The sequence below is a fragment of the Sipha flava genome, unplaced genomic scaffold (assembly GCF_003268045.1).
Source record: "Sipha flava isolate LNK unplaced genomic scaffold, YSA_version1 121_pilon_pilon, whole genome shotgun sequence".
In the NCBI taxonomy this organism is placed as follows: domain Eukaryota; kingdom Metazoa; phylum Arthropoda; class Insecta; order Hemiptera; family Aphididae; genus Sipha; species Sipha flava.
Window position 1 is genome coordinate 1,690,778 of NW_020271747.1, and position 23,840 is coordinate 1,714,617.

Below are 23,840 nucleotides of genomic sequence, written 5' to 3' on the forward strand. Positions count from 1 at the left end.
TTATACCAAAATCTATTCATAATTAAGTATGTACTACGCATCACTTTTGCATTACGGCCCCTTAACTACACATACGTCATAATCGTACCTGTATCTAAATGGTGGTATTTCTATTGCAAGTGACAAGTATTACACAAATTTATATACCGATTTGGATCACCGAATCTGACCGCACTTCAAAATAAGAATAGAAAAATTAATTAAAAAAAAAAAAACCCCTTTAACTTGTTCCTATGCGTTTTATCGGTACGTTGCCACTTTGGACCGTGTAAACGTGTACAAGGATCTCGTGTGAAACTACATTAACGCCTGTTTATAAGTGCGATCTTGAAAAAAAATACTGATTCGGGATTAAAACTATGTATCGTAGTATACGAGCTCGCGGTGTCGTCATAAACACAGCCCAAGCATTATAGATTTCAGGTTTCCGCCTACGCATGCGATATACCGAAGACAAACAGCAGCGCAGTCGTACATATGTAAATCGCGTGTATCGTAATACACGTTGGTGCGCGTACACGGAATCCGTGCAGCAGCGGTCGACGGCGCCATTTTATTTTCCGGTCGTCTCCGTAGGCGGACGGATCGTTCGTCCCGGATGCTGCGATTGGATCGATCGGTTTCGGTCGGTTTGCCCAACAGGGTCGCGCGTGCCCGTGCTTCGTTGCCGCGGTGCGCGTTGCGATCGTCTGCGCAGCTTCACGGCGTACACAATACGTATTGAAATAAATTTAAGAGATCGGCAGAGACGACGACGAAGGCGGTATGCGTAATATGTTAATAATAGAAGATATTTACTATTGCTTTTGTGAAAAATTAAGTATATAACGTTTTTATGGAGCTGCGCCACGTGTGTATTATATAACGTATGTATATTCACATACAGACACACACACACACACACACACACACACATGGATACGCCTTGACGCACATAGCATGCATATTTGATATTATATACCATAATGAATACCTATATAGTCAAACGAGATTACCGGAATAGAAATAATATAAGTTTAGGCTATATTATAATATTACGTACATGTGTAGTTGCTGCGAGTATTTTTTTTCTTTTCACATTAACCTTTGTGGAAAGGTCACGCGTGTCCTCGTATTATCGTATACGTATAAATATCATACAATTTTATTCATAATTATATTTTGTTTTATTTTTATCGTACTGTTGATGTGTATTACGTGTAAGTACACAACATGTACATAATACACGTATAAGTAAACGGTTTCTAAAGCTGTTAAATACTCAAGTGTAAATAATATTTACCTAATTATAATTGTACGGGTGTAATTTAGTTTTCTCACGTAAATAAAATACTATATCGGTGCACGTAGACGTATTTATGATGGATAATAATATGTACACTTATGTTCCGATCAACAAGTATACACCTAAATTTAGGCAGATACGTGTAATGTATTGCAGTGTGTAGGTACATCGTGTGTGGCGTGCGGTAGAATATGCACGAATATTAGCCCTATTAACCCTACTGTCCGGGAAAAATCTTAATTGTAGATGCGTCCAGGGAGAAATAATTGATTTCACAAGCTTTTAACTTAATCGTTTATTGTGTTTGTTTTACACTTGTGTAATATTCCGTATATAGGTATACGTATAAATGCGCGTAAACGTATAACGAGGGCTTTTAAAATATCTATTTTAATATTTCAACATATACTTATACCACCTATTATATTTATTTAGGAGTTACAATGCCATCACGGCTGCGAGGTGTTCTTTTATGCATATACGCTCACAAGTGTACACACACGTTTATAATAAAATCAATATGATGGTAGGTAGTGTACCGTATAACAATATTCAGTGTAAGTAAAATGGCATGGTTCTGACAGAATTCCAAAGGACTAAAATCGTTTCAAAATCCAATTATTATGTTACGTGTGCGGTGGTTTGCCATGCATAGGAAGTATAAACTTATTATCTTATAAATATATATAGATCATTCGTATACGTGTTCTTTGGGTCATTACAATTATATAATTATATAATAATTATACTGCGCACTCCAGTTGATTGGATGGGTTGTGGATTGATAGACAAATTGCAAATAATACATATTTTCATACAATTATGCTTAGAAAAGTACTTGACTAAAAAAAAATAAATAAATAAGTAAAATACACATCACGTATTGCTGTTTTATTGTTAATATTTATCGAACACCGATTGAAAACAGTTATTAAATAATTTGAAAAAAATGTAATGTAGTTGAATTTTTTACATGAGATCACGGTTGATAATTTTTTTTTGGTAAAAATAATTATTACGAATAATATACGATACAAATGCGTATATCATTATAGCCATCAGTTATTAGTAATAAAGTAATAATAATTCAAATTATTGACAATTAAAGAAAAAAAACAATAATAATATAATGTAAAAATGTTTATTTAATACGACGCGAAATGAACGCGTGTCTGGAAAAAAAAAATGACGACGACAGATAAATTATACACATATTATTGTTTTTATTATTTCTTTCTCTATAATGTTCATCCTAAATAATCATTTTTCAGATTTGTAAACACATATATCATATTTAACCATTTAATAACAGCTCAGTGCGATTTTTCAAGGTAATCGTGACTTAATTTTGAACTTGCTCAATTTAATTAGCGTCCGTATGATCAAAACGCACCTAATTACACATTTAACGACTGAATTTGGTTGTGAAATAAGCCATATCGATACAATATTAAAATAATACCAACTACATACTGTTTTTGCAATAACATATAATACATAGTTAGTAGAAGTATGTACAAAAGTGTACACCGACTATACTATTATAATATGTATTTTAGTATACAATAAATATTATTGTCAAAAGAAGTATAAAAATATTTAGCTGTTATAAGACGGTGTATTCTTAAATATTAAAATACTACGTTATGCTATTATTTAATGAAATTATTTTAAATAGAAACTAACCAATTGAAAATGCATTATTTAGAAGGAGACCATCATGTAGTTATTTAATAATTATTTGTATGCTGTTTTAGAATTGTTTTTTACATCGCTCAATATTTTCAATTGTCAATAAAATAAATCGATAATTTACTCATGATAGTTATTTAATTTCTCAATTTTGAGTAAATAGTTTATAGACCGTTTATATCAGATTAAAATGTTTGACTCATTTATAAAAACTTGATTTAACCGTGCCATTTGTACATTCATTCTAACCTAACGATACACGTGGTAAGTCCTAGTGAATAATTCTACATCTTTGAGCAACGCAATCACGCCTAGATAAAAGTAGGTACATTTTTTTATTATTTCATCGCAACATTGAAAAATGCTTCTATAAATCAGTATCAATCAAATATCGTAATAATTTGGTTTCTATAAATGTTTATTGACTTTATTCAACGCAACGAGAATGAAAATATGGACGGTTTATTATTATTAAAGCTTTGGAAAAAATTTTATTTTTCATATTAGAGCATATTTTAGAAATTGGTGAATGTTCAGTCCATTTTTTTATATTCTGGAATACATTGTATATTTTTCTTATAAATATCATATATTTTATTGATTTCTCAAGTTGTGATTTTACTATCGTATGAAAAAATTGTTATTTGATTTAAGAATGATAAAAATCATTCAATGTCAAGTAGGTAGGTACTATATATGGGTACCAAATACTTAATATTGATAGGCCCATGGACAGGAATCATTCAATAAGTGAGTTCAAAATAATATGTGTTGTGTTAGGTTATGAAGTCAATAAAAAAATACACATTCGAATAACCAAAATCAAAAATATCAGGATCAAAAATCAATAAATGTTCGAGCAAGTTGAACAGCTGACTAGTCAGTGAATATACGTCCAACAATGACTGCATTTATAATGATAATAAATAGCAGGTAGAAAAGGTGCGAAAATTCAAAAGAAAAATGCGTCAAATCGAGAAAATTGGCACAAAAACAAAAATGGACAACTATGTATGAATTTTCAAGTTAGTTTAACTTCTATAAAATGAAGAATATATTTTTAGTAAAAAGATCCTTAAGGGGGGTTAGAACCCATAACTCCCCACCGCCTTGTACACGAGCCTGAATGTTAGACGCGGTTTTCTCAAACCGTAATTTGACTATAATTAATAAACATTTTGGTGAGCGATAATATTTATTAAAAATTGGAATTATTTATCCAGCGAATAATAGAGAACCACTATCTGAATATTTAACTCTTAACTTAGTTACTAATATAAAAAATGTATCACTGACTTCGATTGACAAGAAAAGTCATTCGATTTATATGAAATATTTCAACAGATAGAAGAACAAATTTAACTCCTGGCAATATGATACAATACATTATTGTAATCTCTTTTCACAAAGTTACATCTTAATTAAAAGATCTCTTTAATATATTTTTCATTATAAATTTCGACTAACCTTTTTTTTTTTATAATTTATCAAAGAAATGGTGTAAAACACTGTCTACAACAGTTATTTATTATTTTTATAATTTTGTTATATTTATACATGTACTAACTCTTTTAAATAATTAAATGGTATATAATACAAATAATTTTATATTGTCATAAGGTTTAATATTATCTTGAATTTTAAATACCAATGTATCTATTTTTAATTTTAAAATAAATGTTTGAAAAATTACTTAAATAGGTTTTTATAATATTTCTTTTTTACTTTATTTTATTTAGCATATATTAATTGTTTTATATGTAGATCTGAGTTTAAATATTTTATCAAAGAAATGATGCATGTAAATGCATAGTCAGAGGTCTATGATTGATTTTCAAGTTGTAGTATATCTTAAATTTATAACATAAGGTGTAATATTAATAGTAAATGTAAATACTATCAAATTTAATGAAGGCATATTTGAATATACAATTTATATATTTTTTATGGCAAGGTATGCCAAATCTATAAACTATTCAAAATAAAATAAAACCATATTTGTGGCATATTTTACATACTCAAAAATATTAAAAGAATATTTTAAGGTGTTTTAGATATATTTGCATTATATTTTAAACTTGTATTAGCCTAAAAATACACGCTCTAGACATAAGTAATAAACCGATTGATTGATGTAATGACATCAACCATGTCAAATAATCATATCTGTAACATACAATTATAACATAAGGACGTTTATTTTATGCTTTTAGATGTGTGTGTGTGTGTATTTTTTTTCGAAAAATGTAGTAGTTATTTAAAAATTTTTGAAAAACTTTGGGCCTCCCCGCATTTAAAAAATTTTAGATCCACCACTTTGAGGGTCAATCGAATAGGTGTGTACAAGAGTCGGGTTGCGCGTGAAATAAAATAATTGTATTGTTATGTGAGATAACTCGTAGACGACACGTATTTCTTATAAAGTACGTTTTCACATTTACTGACGAACACTCCGCCAAATGTTATATATAGGCAACTATAATTATATTCGTGTACACGCGAAGTCTCACACTTTATTTTGGGCTCATAAAAATACAATATCCCGCTTATGTTATCGCGTCAGAAACGCAAACAGAAACATTGAAATAATTTTACGAGTTGTGTTAATGAGACGAGAATCGTTTAAACTGCCCTGTTAAAATGTTAAAATAGAGAAATTAATCACAACACTGAAATATTATAACTCGATAACTTTTATCATTTATCGACTCTTGAGACCGGTGATATTAACGCATTCGGCTTTGAGTTGTGACAAAGGAAAAAAATTCGACGTATCAAAAAACGATACATCGTACATTTTACCGATTATCTATACATTTTTGTTAGTTTTTCACTTATAATTGGAAAAGTTTTGAGAAATTCAAAAAAATTATGTAGTCAATGCACCAACAAAATAAAATTTGAAATCAGAAAATAAATACAAATGGTTGTTCAGAGCAATCCGTTTGGTCAAAATCGGTTGAAAATCTAGAAAAAAACACAATATAGTAGAACCAATACATACCTCCCTTTAAGTTTCTCAGTAAAAAAATACATATAATGAGCTCGAAATCCAAAAAGCATTTTTATCATAGACGCAAATAACACATGTTTAGCCCCCCTAGACTTTTTATAGCCTCTCCCCATTAAAAAAATTCATATTCACTCATAGACATATAAATATAATACTTTTATAAGTCTACTAGCGACCCGATTCGGCTCCACAAGGGTGTTATCTGTATCTGCAATAAAATAAATTTGCAGAAATTTGTGATCATAGGGTCAAAGTGGTAGCAAACTCCCAGCTAAGTGATACACTTGTCTTTGAATTTTAAATGTAGGCGTAAAACCACGCTGAACAAATTGCTTACTCTTGAAAGATGTCATTTGAAATGCATTATTATTAAGGTATATATTGTATATGAATTTTTTGGATTTCGGATGGTCACCCGTAAGGAGAGAGTGAAGTGGTTCAGGCGGAGGAAGAATTTCTTCTAATTTTACTTTTCCTTGTAAGCAACACACGTCTTTCGATTCATCCTTGAATTTCAATTCCAAGCAATGTTCACACACTACTGACATGGTACCTATTGATACAATATAATCGTCCTCGTTAGAAATCGAAGGATCGTAATTTATATCAGAATTTTCTTTCTTTACCCATAAATTAGTTACTCTCTCGGATCTGAGGCAGTTCGGTTGTCCGTTTTGTTCTGTGTTTAGTCTGTGCGCACGATTCTTTGGCTCTCTGTATTCGATGTCTATCCCGATCCCGGCTAAGGCGAGCCTCAAGCTCTACAGACGATTCTCTGGCTCTCTGAATTCTATAGGTGGGAACAGACTATTGTGATGTCACGTGAGTCCACGTGCCGTCACATGTTATCAAGTCATGGGAAAAAAGTGTGGGATATAGATTTATACAGTATATCAGCGCCACACTAATATTACCTCATGCATGTCGAGTCACATTTCCTAGCTCACGCGTGATAGCACATTTTGATTTTCTAACATCACACACATTTCGACTCACATGTCATCACGAATTTGGTCTATTTAGAAAAATATATATTTATAATAATGTCCTATATATAATCAAATTCGTCTTTCGTCATTCGGAAATACATGTGAAATCGTCTTGGATCGTTTCGTAGTTCTTGAACTAGACGATAGAATTCTAATGTTGACCTTTTTTTATTAATATCGTATACTCAGCACGATCGGGTGGATTTTTTATTTTGTTCGTCCAAAACTGCAAAAACAGCTGCAGTATCTAATTCCTCTTCTCACTCTGAACTACTTGAAGGTACTATTTCCATTTTAATTTTACTTAAGAAAAAAAATTTCTGTAACAGACCTTAAGTACATACCTTACACCACAACACAGTGACTAGGTACTACATTGTGACATGATAAAGTATGACATGATAATGTGACTATTGTTTATATCTAAGCGTGATATCTAGGATTCAATGTGCCAACATGGCAACACGTGAGTTCACGTGACGTGACAATAGTCTGTTCCCATCTTATGTCTATCTCGATCCTGGCTGAGGTGAACCTCACGTTCCGTTGACCGTTGACTACTCTTTATCTGTTGTTGAACGTGTTCTTTTGACATTCACTGTACTACAACCAATGTTCGTAAATTTTTATAAATTGTTGTAAATGTTTAAGCTTCAGCCTCCCCAAATAATTGTAATTGCCGTGTTTAGGTATATTTTAATTATTATTATTGTTACTATTATGCTTGTTTAAATTACCATAATCTTTATAACTAGGTATTATTTTCTATTACTGTCATATTTCTATAAGGCCCATCACTAGCCGGCCCGGGAAGCCAAAATAGTGAGAGGTGCCCTGTATATGGGGACCGAGTTGATCAACCGATATCAACTTAAAACCTCATCGGTGCCACGGGAGAGGGGAGCCCCACTGTACGCCCGTCCGGCTCGCCGTACGGGAAACAGTGCCCCTCAAGGTTGAGGAGCCTAACTCGGCTGCAACGTGGTGGCAGTGGGACCGGCGCGACGATAGTGGAAAGCCAAACCACTGTACCTAGTGGGAGGTCGGACCCAAAGAGATCTCGGTCTCTCCGGCCTCGAAAAGGTACGGCTTCGGCCGGTGCTGGTGGTCCATAGACGACCCGGGACCGATCGTCCGGCTTGCCGGCGTCGCTCCCGCACGGCCTCGGCCCGCGAATAGCGCCTAGCGCTAACATGCGGACCGGGTGTACGTAGGCGCAAGCCAAAACCCGGGAATCACGTGTCATATTTCTATGTAATTTCCCTAATAGTTCGTCTTCCAAAAAAATTAAATGTACACTCTAAACCAATTCCTTGTAGTATATCGTATATTTTTACTATGCATTATTTTCAATGAGTCAATTTGTCTTCTTAGTTATTATTTTTTATCATCGTTTTTCGTAAAATTCTCATTGCAAAATAAATGAAATATAATATATATAATTATACGAATAATAATATATATTATATTATTTAATATATATATACATTGAAATATAATTTCATGATTATTCAGCTTAGTGTTGATATCATAATACTAATTATTTATTATTATCACTAATAAGTGATAACATGATTCGCACAGTTAAATAAAAGATATTCAATGTGCCATTAACGGACGAGTTAAAATTATGTAGTGTACAATATGTGTTTTTTAATATTTCAAATGTTTATCTAATACATTAATCATGTAAGTACGTTTTGTATACTTTTAGATTTACTGTATTTTTGTTATTGGTGCGATTTATTTGTTCATGTACTAAATGTTTGGAAACATCCATTTAATAGATTTAATTTTATAATTGCTATAATTCAGAAATCCTACTCACCATAATTCTAGTTTCTAAATAATCTACAAATAATCATAACTATAAATTTAATCAAAAATCATGTATATAATCTATAGTTTGTATTAAAAAATTTACGTTAAAAAAAAATAATAAATTTAATTCTATTGGCATTGTTTTTCAGGTCATCATTTTCAAACAATTTGATTCAAAATCCTCAAACATCTCATGCTATCCAACAAGTTCAACAAAACTCAGCTTCAACAAATTTCAACTCTACTCTTATCAATGAGTAATATTTTATATTAAACATCAATAATTATAAATCTGTAATTTTATTGGTATCTATTTTGGTGTATGTTTTTAGTTCTATGAAACCATTAGATGATCCTAAATATTTGTGGCAAAATTCTTTTTATTTTCAACAAATCCAAGAACAATCAAAAATGCCAGTCAAACAGAAATCAAAAGTATGTATCAATAGTGTTATTGTTTTATTAAAAATTGATCTAAAATAAATTAAACTAGTTTTAAATATTTCTTTTTTAATGTACTTGAAAATGATTGTTTTATATAAAATCTATAAATGCTACAAATTTGTATTGTTATTTATAGATTTTATGTTAAAACTTCATGGGATGCTCTACCATTTTCAACTTGATTAGTTAAATTTGACCAACTCATTAATTTAAGTGAAAGTTAAAATGACTATAAATATAGTGGCAAATATTTTGCATGTGGTGTATTTTAACTTATTCATATGACCATTTTAATTTTTTACTTCTGTTACTGTATTTAATTTGAATTTATTACTTTTAATCAGTTTATAAATTGTTGTAATAATTATTTCAGAAAAATGAAATATTTCAATTCACCAATCAGTTTTTGTATGGAACTTATATGCCACCATATTATTCGGTATTGAATTTTCCATTGATGGAGAAATTAGTATTACATCAAAAAAATCCTAAAGCTCCACTTGCTAAATTACTTATGGTCAGTAAATTATAATAAAATATTTTGTGATATACTTTAATATTTGTTATTACAAACATTTTAAATGGAAGCTAGATGGATATTTTAATTTTAATCAATTAACATTTACTTTTTTTGGAAATGTTAGATGCACAAAGAACTTATTGATCAAGAACGGGAACTTTTTGACCAATGGCTTTCTTCTATTTGGGAAGAAAATTTAAAAAACCGACGTCTCACTGTCATACCCCATGTTGAAGAATATATTAAATCTGCTTATAACGTAAACATTCTTGTATATGTTTGATTTGAAATATTTATTACCTACCTATGCAAACTATTCAAATTGTGTCTTATTTAATGTTTTAGTTTTCGAATTGTTATATAAAATCACATTATAATGGTAAATATACATCTAAAATGAAAATTGACTATAATCGAGAAGAATGTGAAATGGAGTATAAAGTAGAAATGGTACATTGCTTAAGAGTAAAAAAATCGGTAAAAATTTATTATTGTTTATCAATAAATCTCAGTAAATAAATAAATTTAAATTTATTTTAGAATATGGTTTGCTCCATTCAACTCCCTAAAATTGATATCACAGATGTTGAATCAAAAATATCTTTTAAAGACCATGTGTACATTCCACCTCAAAAATCACAATGTAAGTAATTAAAATTGAATCTGAAATTGAAATTACTTGTTCTATATTTTAACAGAGATTAGAATTTTTCAATACTTTTCCAAAATGTATATATGCTTGAAGTTGTAAATAATAATAAATTATCTTACTAGAATTACTAACTTCACTCAGAATTTAAAGTATTTTCTCATCGATATAATTTTTTTTTCGCTCTCCATATTTTTAAGTTCTTTATATAGTATGTACCATAAATCCTGTATCACCCTTAATATCTCCAAGGGATATCAATATATTTAAACACGATTTTTTTTACAATACTCAGTATGGAAATTTTGATTAAATGGCATCCCTTACTCTATTTTTGCTTCTTTAATAACCATAAACAATATTCCCTAAAGATTGTTTCTTCATAAAATTAACATGTTGTTAAGTATCAACAGTACTGTTTGCTTAACTAAATAAAAAATTTCACGTTTATTCAATTTTCATACCGAATTCCAATTTTTTTATTACAATTTAACTTGTTTTTGTTTTCAGTTATAAAAGATGAACTATGTCACGAACTAATGAAAGAACATAGTTGTGAAATTAGTATGTGTTTAAGTAGTCTTAAGCATATAATGAGTTTAGAAAAACCTAATAGTGTATGGCTTATTCCTGTTAATATAAATACCGGTAATTATTTGTACCGCTGTTATGAAAACTAAAAGTAATTAATTACATCATATATTTTGTATAGATATCGATAATCTTAAAACAGTTCATATTGGTGGAGCATTGTCTACAGGGCATTTCTCCCAACAAGATAAAAGTTTATATTATCTTAGAAAAGAATTGAAAAGAAAATTCAGAGAACTGTAAGATGTATTTTAACAATTTATTATTTTATTAAGCTATAAAATATTATAAAATATTATTCAATGCTGTTTAGATACTGGACAATAAAAGTCATAGGATTATGCGTATCATATTTTACATTTAAAATTGTTCAGTTTTTGTATGCTATATGTATTTATAATAATAATTTCATGCTCTTTGATTGAACAATTCAAATATTTAACAAATATTTTATATTTTTCAGCGTTCTTGAAGATGAAAATGGTGAAGAACAGAATGGTTCTATATATAACTATGATAAATGGAATTTGAATGTAAATGAAATAAATGGTATTTTAAAAAAATCGTTTAACATACTTATAAGAAATAAACCTCATATTCGAGTAAATAATATTGTATTGTAATGGGAACATATGTATTGTAAACTAATAATTAGTAAATATTTTTATCTATTAGAGTTTTAAGAAATCGAATCATGAACAACCTGAAAGTGTGCTTATGCCAAAAGTTGAATATCAACCTGAATTTGGGTTTGAAAAACTATGTGAAGAACAACTCATTGAATATTGGCTAGACACATACTTTAGAAATCCCAAAACCAAAATAACATTATGTAAGAAATGTATTAAAATTGTATTAAATTTCAATGCGATTGAAAATTATCATTTATTGAAAGTATTATATTTTTGTTTGTGCTTGATTAACAGTTTTTAATTTATATTTCAGTTTCCGTGCAATACAACATGGATATTATGATGGTAAAAAAATGTTTAAATATTGAAAACTGCAGTGAAAATTTAGAGAGGGTTAAAAAAATGCGTTTGCAAAGATTGTACATAACACTTGATAAATTATCAAAATTAGATACAGGGGAATATGTTTTATTGCACAATCCAAAAAAACCATTTCAAGTTGAAGTTTACCAGTTATCTACGTTTGTAAACATTCTAGTTAATTATGTTTTCATTTACAACATGTATAAAACTGTTTTTATTTTAGATATGGCGGTTTCAATTTATTAAATATGTATTATGTCTTACAACAGACTGAAGTGTCAGATTCGTTAGTTTGGAACCCTGTCGATTCACAAATGATTTGCCCCATTCATGAACATTTTAAAGTAGCACCATGCATGTTCAGGCCAAATCCAGTAGTACTGAATGTCCAAACAATACGTGTGTTATAAATTTTAATTTTGTTAAATAATTGTTAATAGTGAAAAAGATATAAACATATATATTTGTTTTTTAGATGATCAAGTTACTAAGTTTAAAACTGTTTTGGAAACCCAGGAAAAAATTGAGAAAGAAAGAATTGCAAAAAGGATGAAAATTAAGAAAGAGAAAAACAGAGCAAAACAAAAATTAAAAAGAGAAAACGATAATTTGTTTCAAATGAAATGTAAAGCATTAAATAAATGATTAAATGTATTTAAGTGAAGAAACTATAATTGGCTTATAGAATCACCACTGTCATTGTAATCTGTTACCAAAAATTGAAAATAATTATTTTTTCTTATTGAATAACAATGTTCATTCAAAATACTTAATAATATTAATAATAATTAATAAACTGTTTTTAATATTCTTATGCGTTTTATTCAATAATTTAAATATCTATAGTTGAAGATCTGACAGAAACATTTCTCTAACTCCACAAGATATGTAAATTTTTTTACAAAAAAACAAATGATTTATTAATGTTGAACAAAATACAAGACATACATTGATATTTTATAATTAATGAAAACAAATAAAATTAATAATAAGTAATTATTAATCAATGCATCAATATACATAATCTATTTACAAAGAAAATATAAGGTAAGTAATAAAATACAAGTTGTAAAAAATGAAGCCCATACATCAGTTTAGATAATTAAGAACTGATTCTATTAATCCATAAAATCTAATTATCTAAAAGAAAATAGACACTATGATTTTTATAATTGATTTATTTCATTTTAATAACTGAAAACACAATAGGTACTTAGCATATAAATTTTTATTAATAATTATTTAAATTTTGTATAGATATTAATAACACCTTTTTTCACCTTTTATGTTAGTTTTTTAGCAGTCTGATACAATGTATCTACAACTTTGCCCATGTTAGTTATATTATCTAAAACTAATTCATAGGTTTCATCAATTTCAGCTTCTTCAAATACTATAAGAATTCCTTCGCCCTGGTCTAAGATTCCATGGAATTTTTTGTCTAATATCATTTGCGAAAGTTTTCTTTCAACATTCTCCATTGGTAAATTGATTGACTTAGCAACATATTCAACTTGTACTCTGAAAAGAAAGTGTAAATAATTATTTCAAGTCAATTATAATTCTAAGAATGTTTAAATTTATAACAAACATGTAATCTAGGATTAGATCTCTTAGTACGTTGTTGTTAATAACATTATTATACTTAAGTAAAGAATAATAAAGTAAAAATTACTAAATAGTAAATATTCTTATATAAATATAGAGTAATGAAACCATTCATTTAAAAAAAAAAAAAAATTATTTCAGTAATAAAATACATAAATTAAAAGTATTTATGATGATACAATTTTATGAAATAATAATAATAATTAGAAGACTTTTAAAATAATACGAAATAATAAAAACATAAGTTTAAAACAAAGAAGTGCAATTTACCTTGAATATGGTTCAATGATTCTACATAAATTTTGTTCCAACATATTTCCATAAAGGGTATCTAAATGAGCTCTGACAATTGGATCCTCTTCCAATTCCTTTTTATATTCATTTAATCCAGATTGGAAATCAGCTAAAGATCTTTTATGACTAGCCTTAGCTATACTCTTCATTGCTTCTACATCCCGACCAGTATATTTTAAAGCTAATTTGCCACTTACTATCTGTTGAACATCTTCTGCATTGTTCAACATTATTTTAGACAGAAGCATGTACTTTAATGCCTTTAGTGCCTTAGAAGTGCTGTCCACACTATCAAAGCCTTCAAAAGCTTCATAGAAATAAGAATAGGCAGTTTTGAAATCTTGCTCATCAGCTGCATGTAAGATTCCTGATTGCAAGTCAAGAGAAGCTTGCATTTTAGGTGGACAATAAATTGAGTTTGCTGTTGTCCTAGCAGAAGTCAAAGAAGCTCTGGCCTTGGATAAATTATTTAAAGCATGATAAGCTTTGCTCTCTAATAACAAAACGTCGACCAGTAAATTCTTGTCATCCAATTTCTTCAGTTCTTTCAGAAGTACAGCACCATGTTGCAAAGCTTCTTTGAACATACCAGAGTCAAAATAGAGGGCCATCAAACGGGACTCCAAGGACTGCCTGAGAAACGTACGTCTTTCTTCTTTGGCCCATTCTATGCATTCCTTGCACAGTTGAAGTTCTATTCCGATGCCAGCTTCGAGGTCAAGAAACAGATCGACCAGTGACCGCACTAGTTTGGCCGCCTTAGCCTTGCTGATCTCCGTCAAAAAAGGTCGGGTTTCTTTAATTAGGGCAGCCAATTCTTTGGCCTTACCTTCTTTCTTTAAAAGTTCTCCCTGCGACAGAATCAAAGCTTCACGTTCAAGTATCCTGTCGTGTTCCGTCTCGAGTTTTTTCATCGCAAAGTCTGACGGCTTGTTGAGATGCGCGAACATCGTGGCCCCTGCCATTTTGATCGGTGTGTGCACAGTCTGCGATTTACTTATGAGGGTAACAGTTGATGCGTATACGTTGACTGAAGGAATATTGGAGCACAATGTTGTTATGAGACAAATACCTATAAAAACCAAGACGGAAGAAACTGACAAGGCGAAGAGCATGACAAGCGATTTACAAAACGATAAGTGTGACCAACGTGCTGAACCCACGGTGGTCGGTCAAAGGCGACCGACATTTTTTCAGCTAGAAACTCGCGTAAAAACAGTTTCTGATGATCGTGTCTCCGATGGAAATCGCTTTTGCATGCGGTTTGCGAAAATGTCGAGAAAAAAATGTTAATCGGAAAACACCAGACGGTCGGGCCGTGTGAGTTGGAAGCACTGCAAGATGACGCTCAACAGCATAGGCTAGCGGTGTAGTGGTAGAGTACCCCGACCAGCTCCCTGACTTTGTTTATTAGTTTTCAGCGTCTGCGTCTCTCGCGGCAACTGTTCCCCCCGTTAATGCTTATTTTTCACTCTCAGCGGCCGTACCTTTCCTGCCACTAAAATTATTTCGTCCCTTACGCCGTACATTTTCGGGCTTATTGATTTTTTGTCGTGTCAGCAGACGATTTACTCGTTTTGTTTTCGCTATTCTATCTTTTCGATTCACGTATAAACGGCAAGCTCGTAGTAGCAGACACGTGAATCACCCGTCAAAATGAGCGACATCGAGGTAAGTGTTAATTGCCGCCGCCGCCGCCGCCACCTTTGTTGTGTACATTGCCGCCATCGCGCCGAAAACGCGCGTTGGCGTCGTCATGTCCACTTGATCCGAAATCGGCTTTGATCTGAGCGCGTGAACTGTGATATATTTCGTATGTCCATTTAATTCGTATTAAGCTTTTCAGTATTTCTTGCGGTTATAAAAAAAACATTGAGGTTATGTTTGTCATTGTTTTCGGAATCGCTGCAATGGCGCCGTTCGTTTTAAAAATCTTTCACGATCGCATTGCTACAACACATTTATCTATGTTCTAGGATCGCAATGGCAATTCAAAATCTCGGTCGATCACACCGAGTGGTAGCCGTAGCAGATCGCCCAGTGATCCAAAGTCTCGTAGCCGATCACCTACTCATTCAAAAACCCGCTCCAGATCATTGTCTCGTCCTCCTAGTCGCAATGGTAGCAAGTACAAGAGCCGTTCAAGACATTCTTACTCCAGATCGCGTTCTAGGTCCCGTTCATATTCTGGTGATCGCAGACGTAGTTATCGTAGCCATTCTCGAGGTTCTGGTTCAAGGCGCAGCAGACATGTAAATATATTGTTAACTTACATCACATTATATCTTACTTTATTATTTTTATATTATAACTTAAATTGACTCATTTAATTTTAGGAAAATCCCAAACCGAACAAATGTTTAGGCATATTTGGTCTTAGTGTGTATACAACTGAACATCAACTCTACGATATATTTGCTAAATATGGATCAATTGATAAAATTCTCATCATAATTGATGCTAAGGTAAGCAAATAAAGCGGTGATTTAAATATTCAAGTACTTCAATTGATATGTATTAATTTAATTCAGAGTGGAAGATCTCGTGGTTTTGGTTTTGCTTATTTCAAAAAACATGAGGATGCAAAAGTAGCTAAAGAAGAGTGTTCAGGAATGGAAATTGATGGACGACGCATTCGAGTAGACTTTTCAATTACTCAACGTCCTCATACACCAACACCTGGCATTTATATGGGCAGACCAACGTAATTATAATTTAAATATTATGTCATATTTTAATACTTATAAGGAGTTTAATTTTTTTAGAATGAGAGAAGAAAGGTCATCTAGAAGAAGAGGTTATGATAGATACGATAACAGATATGATCGTGGTGATCGATATGACCGCGGTGAACGTTATGATAGATATGACAGAGACCGTGATTATGAGTAAGTATTTTTATTTGTTTAGTTTTAACCGTACTAGAATTTTATAATTTGTTCTAAGTACCTATTTTATTTTTATTTAAGTGATTACTATGACGGTGGATACAGAGGTGGTGGCGGTCGAGGAGGACACTACAGAGAACGTAGATCACCTTCATACTACAAAAATAGATCACGCTATGAGAGATCACGCTCGCGTTCTTATTCTCCACGTAAGTCACTAGGAAACTTAAAGCCAGATGTTCGACCTTAGTACCCTATCCGGCAATCCCGTGTTTTTTTTAAAAGCTTATTAACTTGTTGTCCCATTATTTTTCTTCGGTTTTTTTCTCGGGTTTTTTGTCTTATAAAGAATATAAAAATAAAAAATAATCAATTACTTAATACAGTTTTTCAGCTTTCAAAGTATTTAATCAAGATTTCTCACATATTCAATTTTTTATTCATTTCCTGAAGAACATATTCGAAGAAAACAGAATATTTCAAACTGTCAAGATATTTATATATAAATTGACTTGAAGACTTCTTGAACTTCTATAACCCTAGAACTTTTTTTAAAAATTTAAAAAAAAAAATTATATTTAAAGAAGATTCTTCAATTTACAAAAGTAGAACACACGAAGACCCGCTCTCAATATGACCTAAGGGTAGAAAATTGGTAGACACTGATGAAGATCTTGAAGTTTGTCAAGAAAATTAACAGTTTATCACCACTAATTACAGAGGTAAATTTATAGAATGGTGTAAATTTCCTCTTAAAATTACGTCCCGCTGGCTTACAATAACTTAAAGATATTAAATTGGGATAAATGCATGAAGACAATTTTTATAGACATTTCCTAGATCAATTTTCAGATATTCTGTAGTAGGTTTGATTATTTCTATTCAGTCCTAAAATTTCTACTTTTTAAATTAATGGCGTGGTCTATCAATTTTTTAATCAACACTTATACTTTTTGTCCAAGTTTTTTGTTAACAGTAGGGAATGGTCGGATTTAGGTATGTGATTATCTTTGGCATCAACTACGATTTATGATAATTTAATAAGATCGTTGTGTTACCCTTTGGTTTCCTGAAGACTATAATGGTTCCATTAATTTATAGAAGCTAAAATTAACAACAAAAGTATGTCCAAGACAGACAATTTGTATTATTTAAGTTGTCTTATGGCATACTTTGCACATTGTATTATATAATGAATTTAACAAATTAAACATCACTTAAAATATAACTGAATTTGAAAAAATATTAAAATCCTTTGGTATATATATATATATATAAAAAAACGTGTGTGTATCAATTATTTGTAAATTAAATAAAAAATTGAATGTGTATTAATAATAACAACTTAATGTATTGTATTTTATAATATAAATTATAAAATTACCGTATAAAAATAATAAATTAGCCGTATTAGAAAAATATATTGTTCAATAATTTGGGTACATAAATTGAATATATGAATATATATATATATGCATTTATAGTTGACATAATTAATAATAAATCTCTTAATTTTTTTTCTGTTATTATGAACACAGGTCGTAATAAAATATAAATGAGCTGGAATATCATCAACGCGGGGATGTTTTGTGAAGAAATGAATGTACCTAATTTTTATTGCCCAAATTTTTTCCTTTTTTTTTTTTTTTTTTTTTTATAAATAAATTGATATAAACTTAAATTTAAATCAACAACTTTGTAACAAAACAAATAGCACTGTTCATTTGACAACTTCATTTATAGTACTGTTGTTTTTCTTTACTAATTATTATTATGTATTTGTATTTTAATTTGTTCTGCTAAGGTGCGGAAAGAGTTTAAGACATTTTCTTTGAAGACTAGGGGTAACATTGTAATTTGAAGCTTTTGTCAAGTCTGAAGAAACAAAAATTGGATGTTTGGTCAAAAATATTGACGTTAATAAATTTAGTGTTGCAATTTTAGTTTTTCACTTTTTTTTTTAGGTACACCCCAATTACTCCTACCCAATTTGTTTTTGGTAAATGTAATACTTGTAAATATTTTTTTTAATTTAAACTGTCTGATGCTAAAATATATTTGTTTGCATTAACTATTAATGTAATAAGCAAACATATTTAAGAATAAATAATAAAACAAATTTCGTACTCTAAATAATGTTTTGTTTCTATCTTTAATTTTATTCACTAAATCCTTTTTCCTATATGTTATATTTCCGTTTTTATTATTTAGAAATTCACTGCATCATATAATGTTCACATTATTTATTTTTAATTATTAGTAAATGTAATATAATTATAATATTTTATCAATGTTAATTTACATAATATACTAAAATACACTTGCAATAACTAATCTGACTAAATACTAAATTATTAATAATTAATACTTAATTATTATATATATTTAATGTATGTCAAAAATGAAACATCTGTCATTTTGACTTTTGTTCTATAATTAAATGAAATTGATGTTTTTCTTCTAATTAATAGTACTATGAGTTAGCACTTATATGTTCCATCAATTACATTGTTATGTATGAAAAAAGTACTGACTTGTCAATTTAAATAGTATTTAGTATTTCAGAAATTATTAAATAACATTTTTCATTACAAATTATTATTAATTAATGTACTTATCTAATGTATGTATTGTGTTTTTAATCTTAATTTATAGTTTTTTACCTAAAATAATACCATTATTACTAGTTTCACTAGGTATATATAGTACCTTATTTGGATGGTATTCATTTGAAATGAAGTACATTTCACCAATATTATCTAATATATCTATATTATCTAAACCACTGTGTTTTATTAAAATCTTAAACAAAAGGAATGTAAACAATAATAATTAAACAAATACAATTTGACTAACAAAAATATGTATTATTTTATTGTCTTATAATAAAAAAAATGACTAATCTGCAGAAAACAATTCAACTATACATATTTTAGAAGACATTTTGTGTTATCTGTTAGGAAAAAATTAATATATTACATCTGACTGAAGGAACTTAACACCATTAATACACAGTATGTCTGTGAACTATAATAATAATAACAAAAAATAATATGATTAACAACTTATGCAATATAATAAATTTTAGTTACCAATTATCTGGATATAATTTTAAAAACTTATAACAATTTCAAAAACTTGAACAATTGTCTTATTTTGATTAAAATAAAATTTTACAACTTGGGCACATGTCATTTGTAATTATAATGTGTTCCAATGGATACACTTTAAATGAAAATTTAATACATAATACATAATGGAAAGAAAAGAAAAAAACTAAAATGTATAGCTTGCTTCATATGAAACATGAAAATTCTAAATATTGATATATTCTCACATGCATGACATATATCTACAAAAATTATGGTTAATTAACAATATTTAGTTTTTATTATGTATATAAAATATAGATTTGTAACCCAGTCATCAATAAAATTTTCCATTCAAAGTAATATAAATGCATTGGATACATTAAAGAGCTCTTTTATAATTTTTCTATAATGTGAATGAATATTTGATTGTTATAAATACTTAACGGAGCACATTTTAACACCCAACAATAATTAGCACTATATTAAATGAGTAAAAATGTTGGTCATTGTTACCAGTCAATAGAACACAAAGTGTACTCAATTACGTTACTAAAGGTGTATCTGTTCTATTCAAAATTAAATTTTGTAGAAATAGTTCTGCTTCCCTTGTAGTAACTTTTGTAAAATAATCATTTGAATTCTCTTTGATAACATAAGGGGTACTATCAAATTGATAATGAATACCCAATACAATGTTAAATGCTGAAACATCGTACCCATGACAACTAGAATATCTGTATTGCGGTTTTTTGTTGTATCTACAACCTTTAGTCTGAGCCCCTGAAAAATTTAATAAAATAATTTAATACTGTTTCTATCACACAATTGTTCTATGTACACATACCAATAGGAGATATACATTCACTAATTAAAGCACATTGAATCCATGGCAGCATAATATCTTGATGCAAGTCCAAGGTGTTATACACAATTAATTTATCAACCAAGACCAGAGGCAAAAAGAAAAAATTATCAGCAGGAGTACGAAAATAGTCAAACATTTTTGGATGGGTAAGAGTTGTTGTTGCTATTCTGGTTTCCCAACCAACTATTGATTTATTGCTGTAAATTGAGAACAGTTTCGAAATGTTTGGTGATATAATTCGAACGTTTGGATCGAGAAACATCACAGCACCGGCTCGATTCAACGCATCCTAAACAATTAAAAAAAATTTGACATGGAATTTTGATTTGTATTAAAAATTAAATTGCTTTACCTGCAATACAAGTGGTCGATATGCTTTGATATGTTCGTGACTTACATGAGAAGGAAATTTTGATAAATCAAAATCAATAATTGTACAATGGGTATCATTTTTGCAAAATGTTTGCACCTGTACATTGATTTTCTTATCAATAAATAACAAACAAAATAATAAAAACAGTTAATTAATGAACGAAATATTACCAGAAGTAATTTATATCCAGATATTCCTAAATTGTACACTAATATTCCATGGTCTGGTAAGTACTTTGCAACACACATGACTAGTCCGATGGCTTGGCTGTGTTCATCATCCAGAACATAAGTAACAACAACAGGTAAACTCGTATTCTTCCAGGACGTGTTTGGGTAAATCAAGGGTTTCTTAACAAATCCCAAAGAAAACAAATAATCTCTGTTAACCACAAGTTCTTTTTGTTCAGCGACCTTTAAATTATCCTGAAAATGTTATCATACGTAAGTACGAAAGGAGATGTAATCCCTGAAGAGTGCATCGCTATTTGCTTACTTTGAAATTTTTGAAGTTATTGATCTGCTTGTGCGTCTCGGTGACTAGAGTCTCGATGGCCGGTCTGCTAAGACTGTTTTGAAACATCACGAACAAAATACTAAACGAAAACACGGTGAGGAAACAGAAGAGCATGTACCGAGATCTCAATCTTAAATAGTGTAACTTGAACATAGGGGTTGATTCGTTGTACCGGCGGCAGGAGTGTAATATGTATACGGGATGATTTAAGCGAATTAAGTAATCAAAACGAGGGAAAAGGACATTAACGTGAGATCGACTACAATTCGGTTGACCGCCACCGCTGATCGTTGTTTTTGATCCACAACGAACACCAAGTTATGCGAAAATCATTGTGGCTAGGAGCGATGAGCCGATCGCTATCACCAGATCGTTAGCCAATACGATAATGCAATTTAGAATATCATTCAAAGTGCTATCACTGATCTGTTATCGCCTAGTATTCTTATCACACGGTAAACGGAAGCCTAAGACACCCGCCAAAAATGTAATACCTACCATTGTATATTTGTGTTGTCTTTCGAATAGCCCACAACCCAGGAGCATCCTTATGGGTAAAGATGTAATTGGGGCGATACTCCCCCCTCTCTCGTGAGGTACACTTATATACTAATTAGTCAATTTTATAATTTACATCAAATTACGTAATATTTTTATTTTTATATCAATGGCGTAGCCAGGATAAGATTAGCTGTTAACTCGGCTGATACCTACCGAAATGGTTCCCGTTTGAAAAAGGTATTTTGAGCCGAATTGATTCCCGTTTAATTTTAGATGGTTGCTCTGTGAAAGAGTTCTTCACGTTTTCTCTTTAATGAATTTATCAACTGTTGTTGCTTAAATGTACCATTACCTTTCCTTTCGTGGTTATGTGTTAAGACTTCTTCACCAATGGCGATGTCAGGCACCACGAGGCCCTGTGCGGCACGCGATTTGCGAGACCCCTACTACTGTATTGAGGGTATTCATTTTTTTTAATTAGGTGCAAAATATGCATTTTTAATGCTTTTTAGAGCAGATTTTCATCATTACCGCTGTTTTACGACTATATATTGCAACCTATAATGCATTACAGTTTTTTTTTTTTTTTTTATTCAAAGAGTGGTTTTTTTTGTGTATATAATTAATTAATTTAAATAAAATACCTGTTGGGTTGTTTGAACAATCTATAAATAAATCAAAAAGTTAAATAGATTAAGAATAAAATATAATATTAGCACAAGGTACAGTATGAATTTGTATTTACATTACAGTTATGGTTACCAAGGCCGTCCCAAAGATAAAAATCAAGGGGGAGTAAATAATATGAAAAATACCGACTACAATTTTTTTACTTAATGTACTTAGTATAATTAACTATATGTAGTCGTGTAATGATATAAAAATTAAAGTATTTATTTGTGAATTTTATGAGTGAAGTATTTATATGTTTTTTTAAATAATTACTTATTATATTATAAATAATATTACCTCTCCGATGATTGTATGACCTGCCTGTTGAAAACCGTGGTTAACTTTGAGGAATGAGATAAGGTAACCATTTTGTATTTTAAAATATTAATAACTTTTTCTTTTACTCACGTTTAATAATTTTATTTAAACTTCTTACTACACACATTAATACACGTATTTTAAATTTTTACAGAACGTTTTATAACTAATTATATCTTTCTGCATAGACGATCTGTGTAGTATTTTACACTCGCTTTTGACCGTCTATACAAAAGGACAACAAGAACTCGTCTGCCCTAACTAAAAAACTATATTCCTTATATATGATGTTGTGTGTGTGTGTGTGCGTGTGTGTGGTAATACCTTATCTTTAATACTTATGAATTATTATTATATTTAATGACAATCGAATATTATAATTATTTAACTATACATTTAATTTTAAAAATTATATGAATGCTTAGGCGCATATCATTACAGTCGTATTTTTACTTTTTAACATGTAGGTATATATGTGTCAGTGTCTTACGTTCTTAAAATTGAATTATTGTATAATAAGTAGTTACATTAAAATAAGTATATAAGTAAATTTTATTTGTGTATACACTGTATTACGAAATATGTAATATTTGTTTTCCGTAAGTAAAATTAGATCCTTTTAGACTATAATAAATGAAGTCCGATTTTCTTATCGATAGAAAATGTATGGTTTATGATTTATTTAGAAAATTATGACGTGAAAATTATGAAGTG

General features: G+C 29.9%; 4 protein-coding genes across 8 annotated transcripts; 2 read left to right on the forward strand and 2 right to left on the reverse strand.

Moving 5' to 3' along the window:
- Positions 1–8,537: 8,537 nt before the first annotated feature.
- Positions 8,538–12,726, forward strand: LOC112693992. 2 transcript variants are annotated; one of them, XM_025569287.1, is made up of 14 exons: positions 8,539–8,668; positions 8,950–9,057; positions 9,133–9,235; positions 9,618–9,761; positions 9,889–10,023; positions 10,110–10,241; positions 10,305–10,407; positions 10,924–11,061; positions 11,126–11,243; positions 11,468–11,606; positions 11,680–11,836; positions 11,950–12,157; positions 12,223–12,398; positions 12,475–12,726. In XM_025569287.1, coding segments are annotated over exons 1-14 (1,833 nt in total). In that variant the 5' UTR covers positions 8,539–8,666; the 3' UTR covers positions 12,645–12,726. The 2 variants fall into 2 exon arrangements, with proteins under 2 accessions (XP_025425073.1, XP_025425072.1); XM_025569288.1 differs by lacking the exon at positions 12,475–12,726 and having other exon boundaries at positions 8,538–8,668; positions 11,950–12,161; positions 12,223–12,372.
- A 486-nt stretch (positions 12,727–13,212) lies between these two features.
- LOC112693959 (26S proteasome non-ATPase regulatory subunit 11) lies at positions 13,213–15,110 on the reverse strand. The gene is made up of 2 exons (XM_025569248.1): positions 13,878–15,110; positions 13,213–13,520 (listed from the first exon to the last, which is right to left on the reverse strand). The coding sequence occupies exons 1-2, from the start codon at positions 15,014–15,016 to the stop codon at positions 13,283–13,285; spliced, it is 1,377 nt and encodes a 458-aa protein (XP_025425033.1). The 5' UTR covers positions 15,017–15,110; the 3' UTR covers positions 13,213–13,282.
- A 193-nt stretch (positions 15,111–15,303) lies between these two features.
- Positions 15,304–18,732, forward strand: LOC112693960 (transformer-2 protein homolog beta). 4 transcript variants are annotated; one of them, XR_003149526.1, is made up of 8 exons: positions 15,304–15,572; positions 15,878–16,153; positions 16,238–16,366; positions 16,433–16,605; positions 16,667–16,789; positions 16,871–16,998; positions 17,176–17,511; positions 18,328–18,732. XR_003149526.1 is itself a non-coding variant. In XM_025569250.1 (7 exons), the coding sequence occupies exons 1-7, from the start codon at positions 15,558–15,560 to the stop codon at positions 18,608–18,610; spliced, it is 861 nt and encodes a 286-aa protein (XP_025425035.1). In that variant the 5' UTR covers positions 15,304–15,557; the 3' UTR covers positions 18,611–18,732. The 4 variants fall into 4 exon arrangements, 2 of the variants coding, with proteins under 2 accessions (XP_025425035.1, XP_025425034.1); XR_003149527.1 differs by having other exon boundaries at positions 18,594–18,732; XM_025569250.1 differs by lacking the exon at positions 17,176–17,511 and having other exon boundaries at positions 18,594–18,732.
- Positions 18,733–20,089: 1,357 nt separating this feature from the next.
- LOC112693968 lies at positions 20,090–22,656 on the reverse strand. The gene is made up of 5 exons (XM_025569264.1): positions 21,615–22,656; positions 21,290–21,544; positions 21,099–21,215; positions 20,726–21,035; positions 20,090–20,661 (listed from the first exon to the last, which is right to left on the reverse strand). The coding sequence occupies exons 1-5, from the start codon at positions 21,786–21,788 to the stop codon at positions 20,423–20,425; spliced, it is 1,095 nt and encodes a 364-aa protein (XP_025425049.1). The 5' UTR covers positions 21,789–22,656; the 3' UTR covers positions 20,090–20,422.
- Between the last annotated feature and the right edge of the window lie 1,184 nt (positions 22,657–23,840).

What these genes read in the sequence shown, in the direction of transcription:
- LOC112693992 (XM_025569287.1), top strand. An exon ending in AACTCTACTCTTATCAATGA is followed by an intron (nt 9,058 to 9,132) that starts GTAATATTTTAT and finishes GTATGTTTTTAG; the next exon opens with TTCTATGAAACCATTAGATG. An exon ending in GCTTAAGAGTAAAAAAATCG is followed by an intron (nt 10,242 to 10,304) that starts GTAAAAATTTAT and finishes AATTTATTTTAG; the next exon opens with AATATGGTTTGCTCCATTCA.
- LOC112693959 (XM_025569248.1), bottom strand. Translation starts at nt 15,016, where the DNA reads ATGCTCTTCGCCTTGTCAGTTTCTTCCGTCTTGGTTTTTATAGGTATT. An exon ending in ATCATTGAACCATATTCAAG is followed by an intron (nt 13,521 to 13,877) that starts GTAAATTGCACT and finishes CTTTCTTTTCAG; the next exon opens with AGTACAAGTTGAATATGTTG.
- LOC112693960 (XM_025569250.1), top strand. An exon ending in GTTCAAGGCGCAGCAGACAT is followed by an intron (nt 16,154 to 16,237) that starts GTAAATATATTG and finishes ATTTAATTTTAG; the next exon opens with GAAAATCCCAAACCGAACAA. An exon ending in ATTTATATGGGCAGACCAAC is followed by an intron (nt 16,606 to 16,666) that starts GTAATTATAATT and finishes TAATTTTTTTAG; the next exon opens with AATGAGAGAAGAAAGGTCAT.
- LOC112693968 (XM_025569264.1), bottom strand. Translation starts at nt 21,788, where the DNA reads ATGTTCAAGTTACACTATTTAAGATTGAGATCTCGGTACATGCTCTTC. An exon ending in ATCGACCACTTGTATTGCAG is followed by an intron (nt 21,036 to 21,098) that starts GTAAAGCAATTT and finishes TTAATTGTTTAG; the next exon opens with GATGCGTTGAATCGAGCCGG. An exon ending in TGAATGTATATCTCCTATTG is followed by an intron (nt 20,662 to 20,725) that starts GTATGTGTACAT and finishes TAAATTTTTCAG; the next exon opens with GGGCTCAGACTAAAGGTTGT.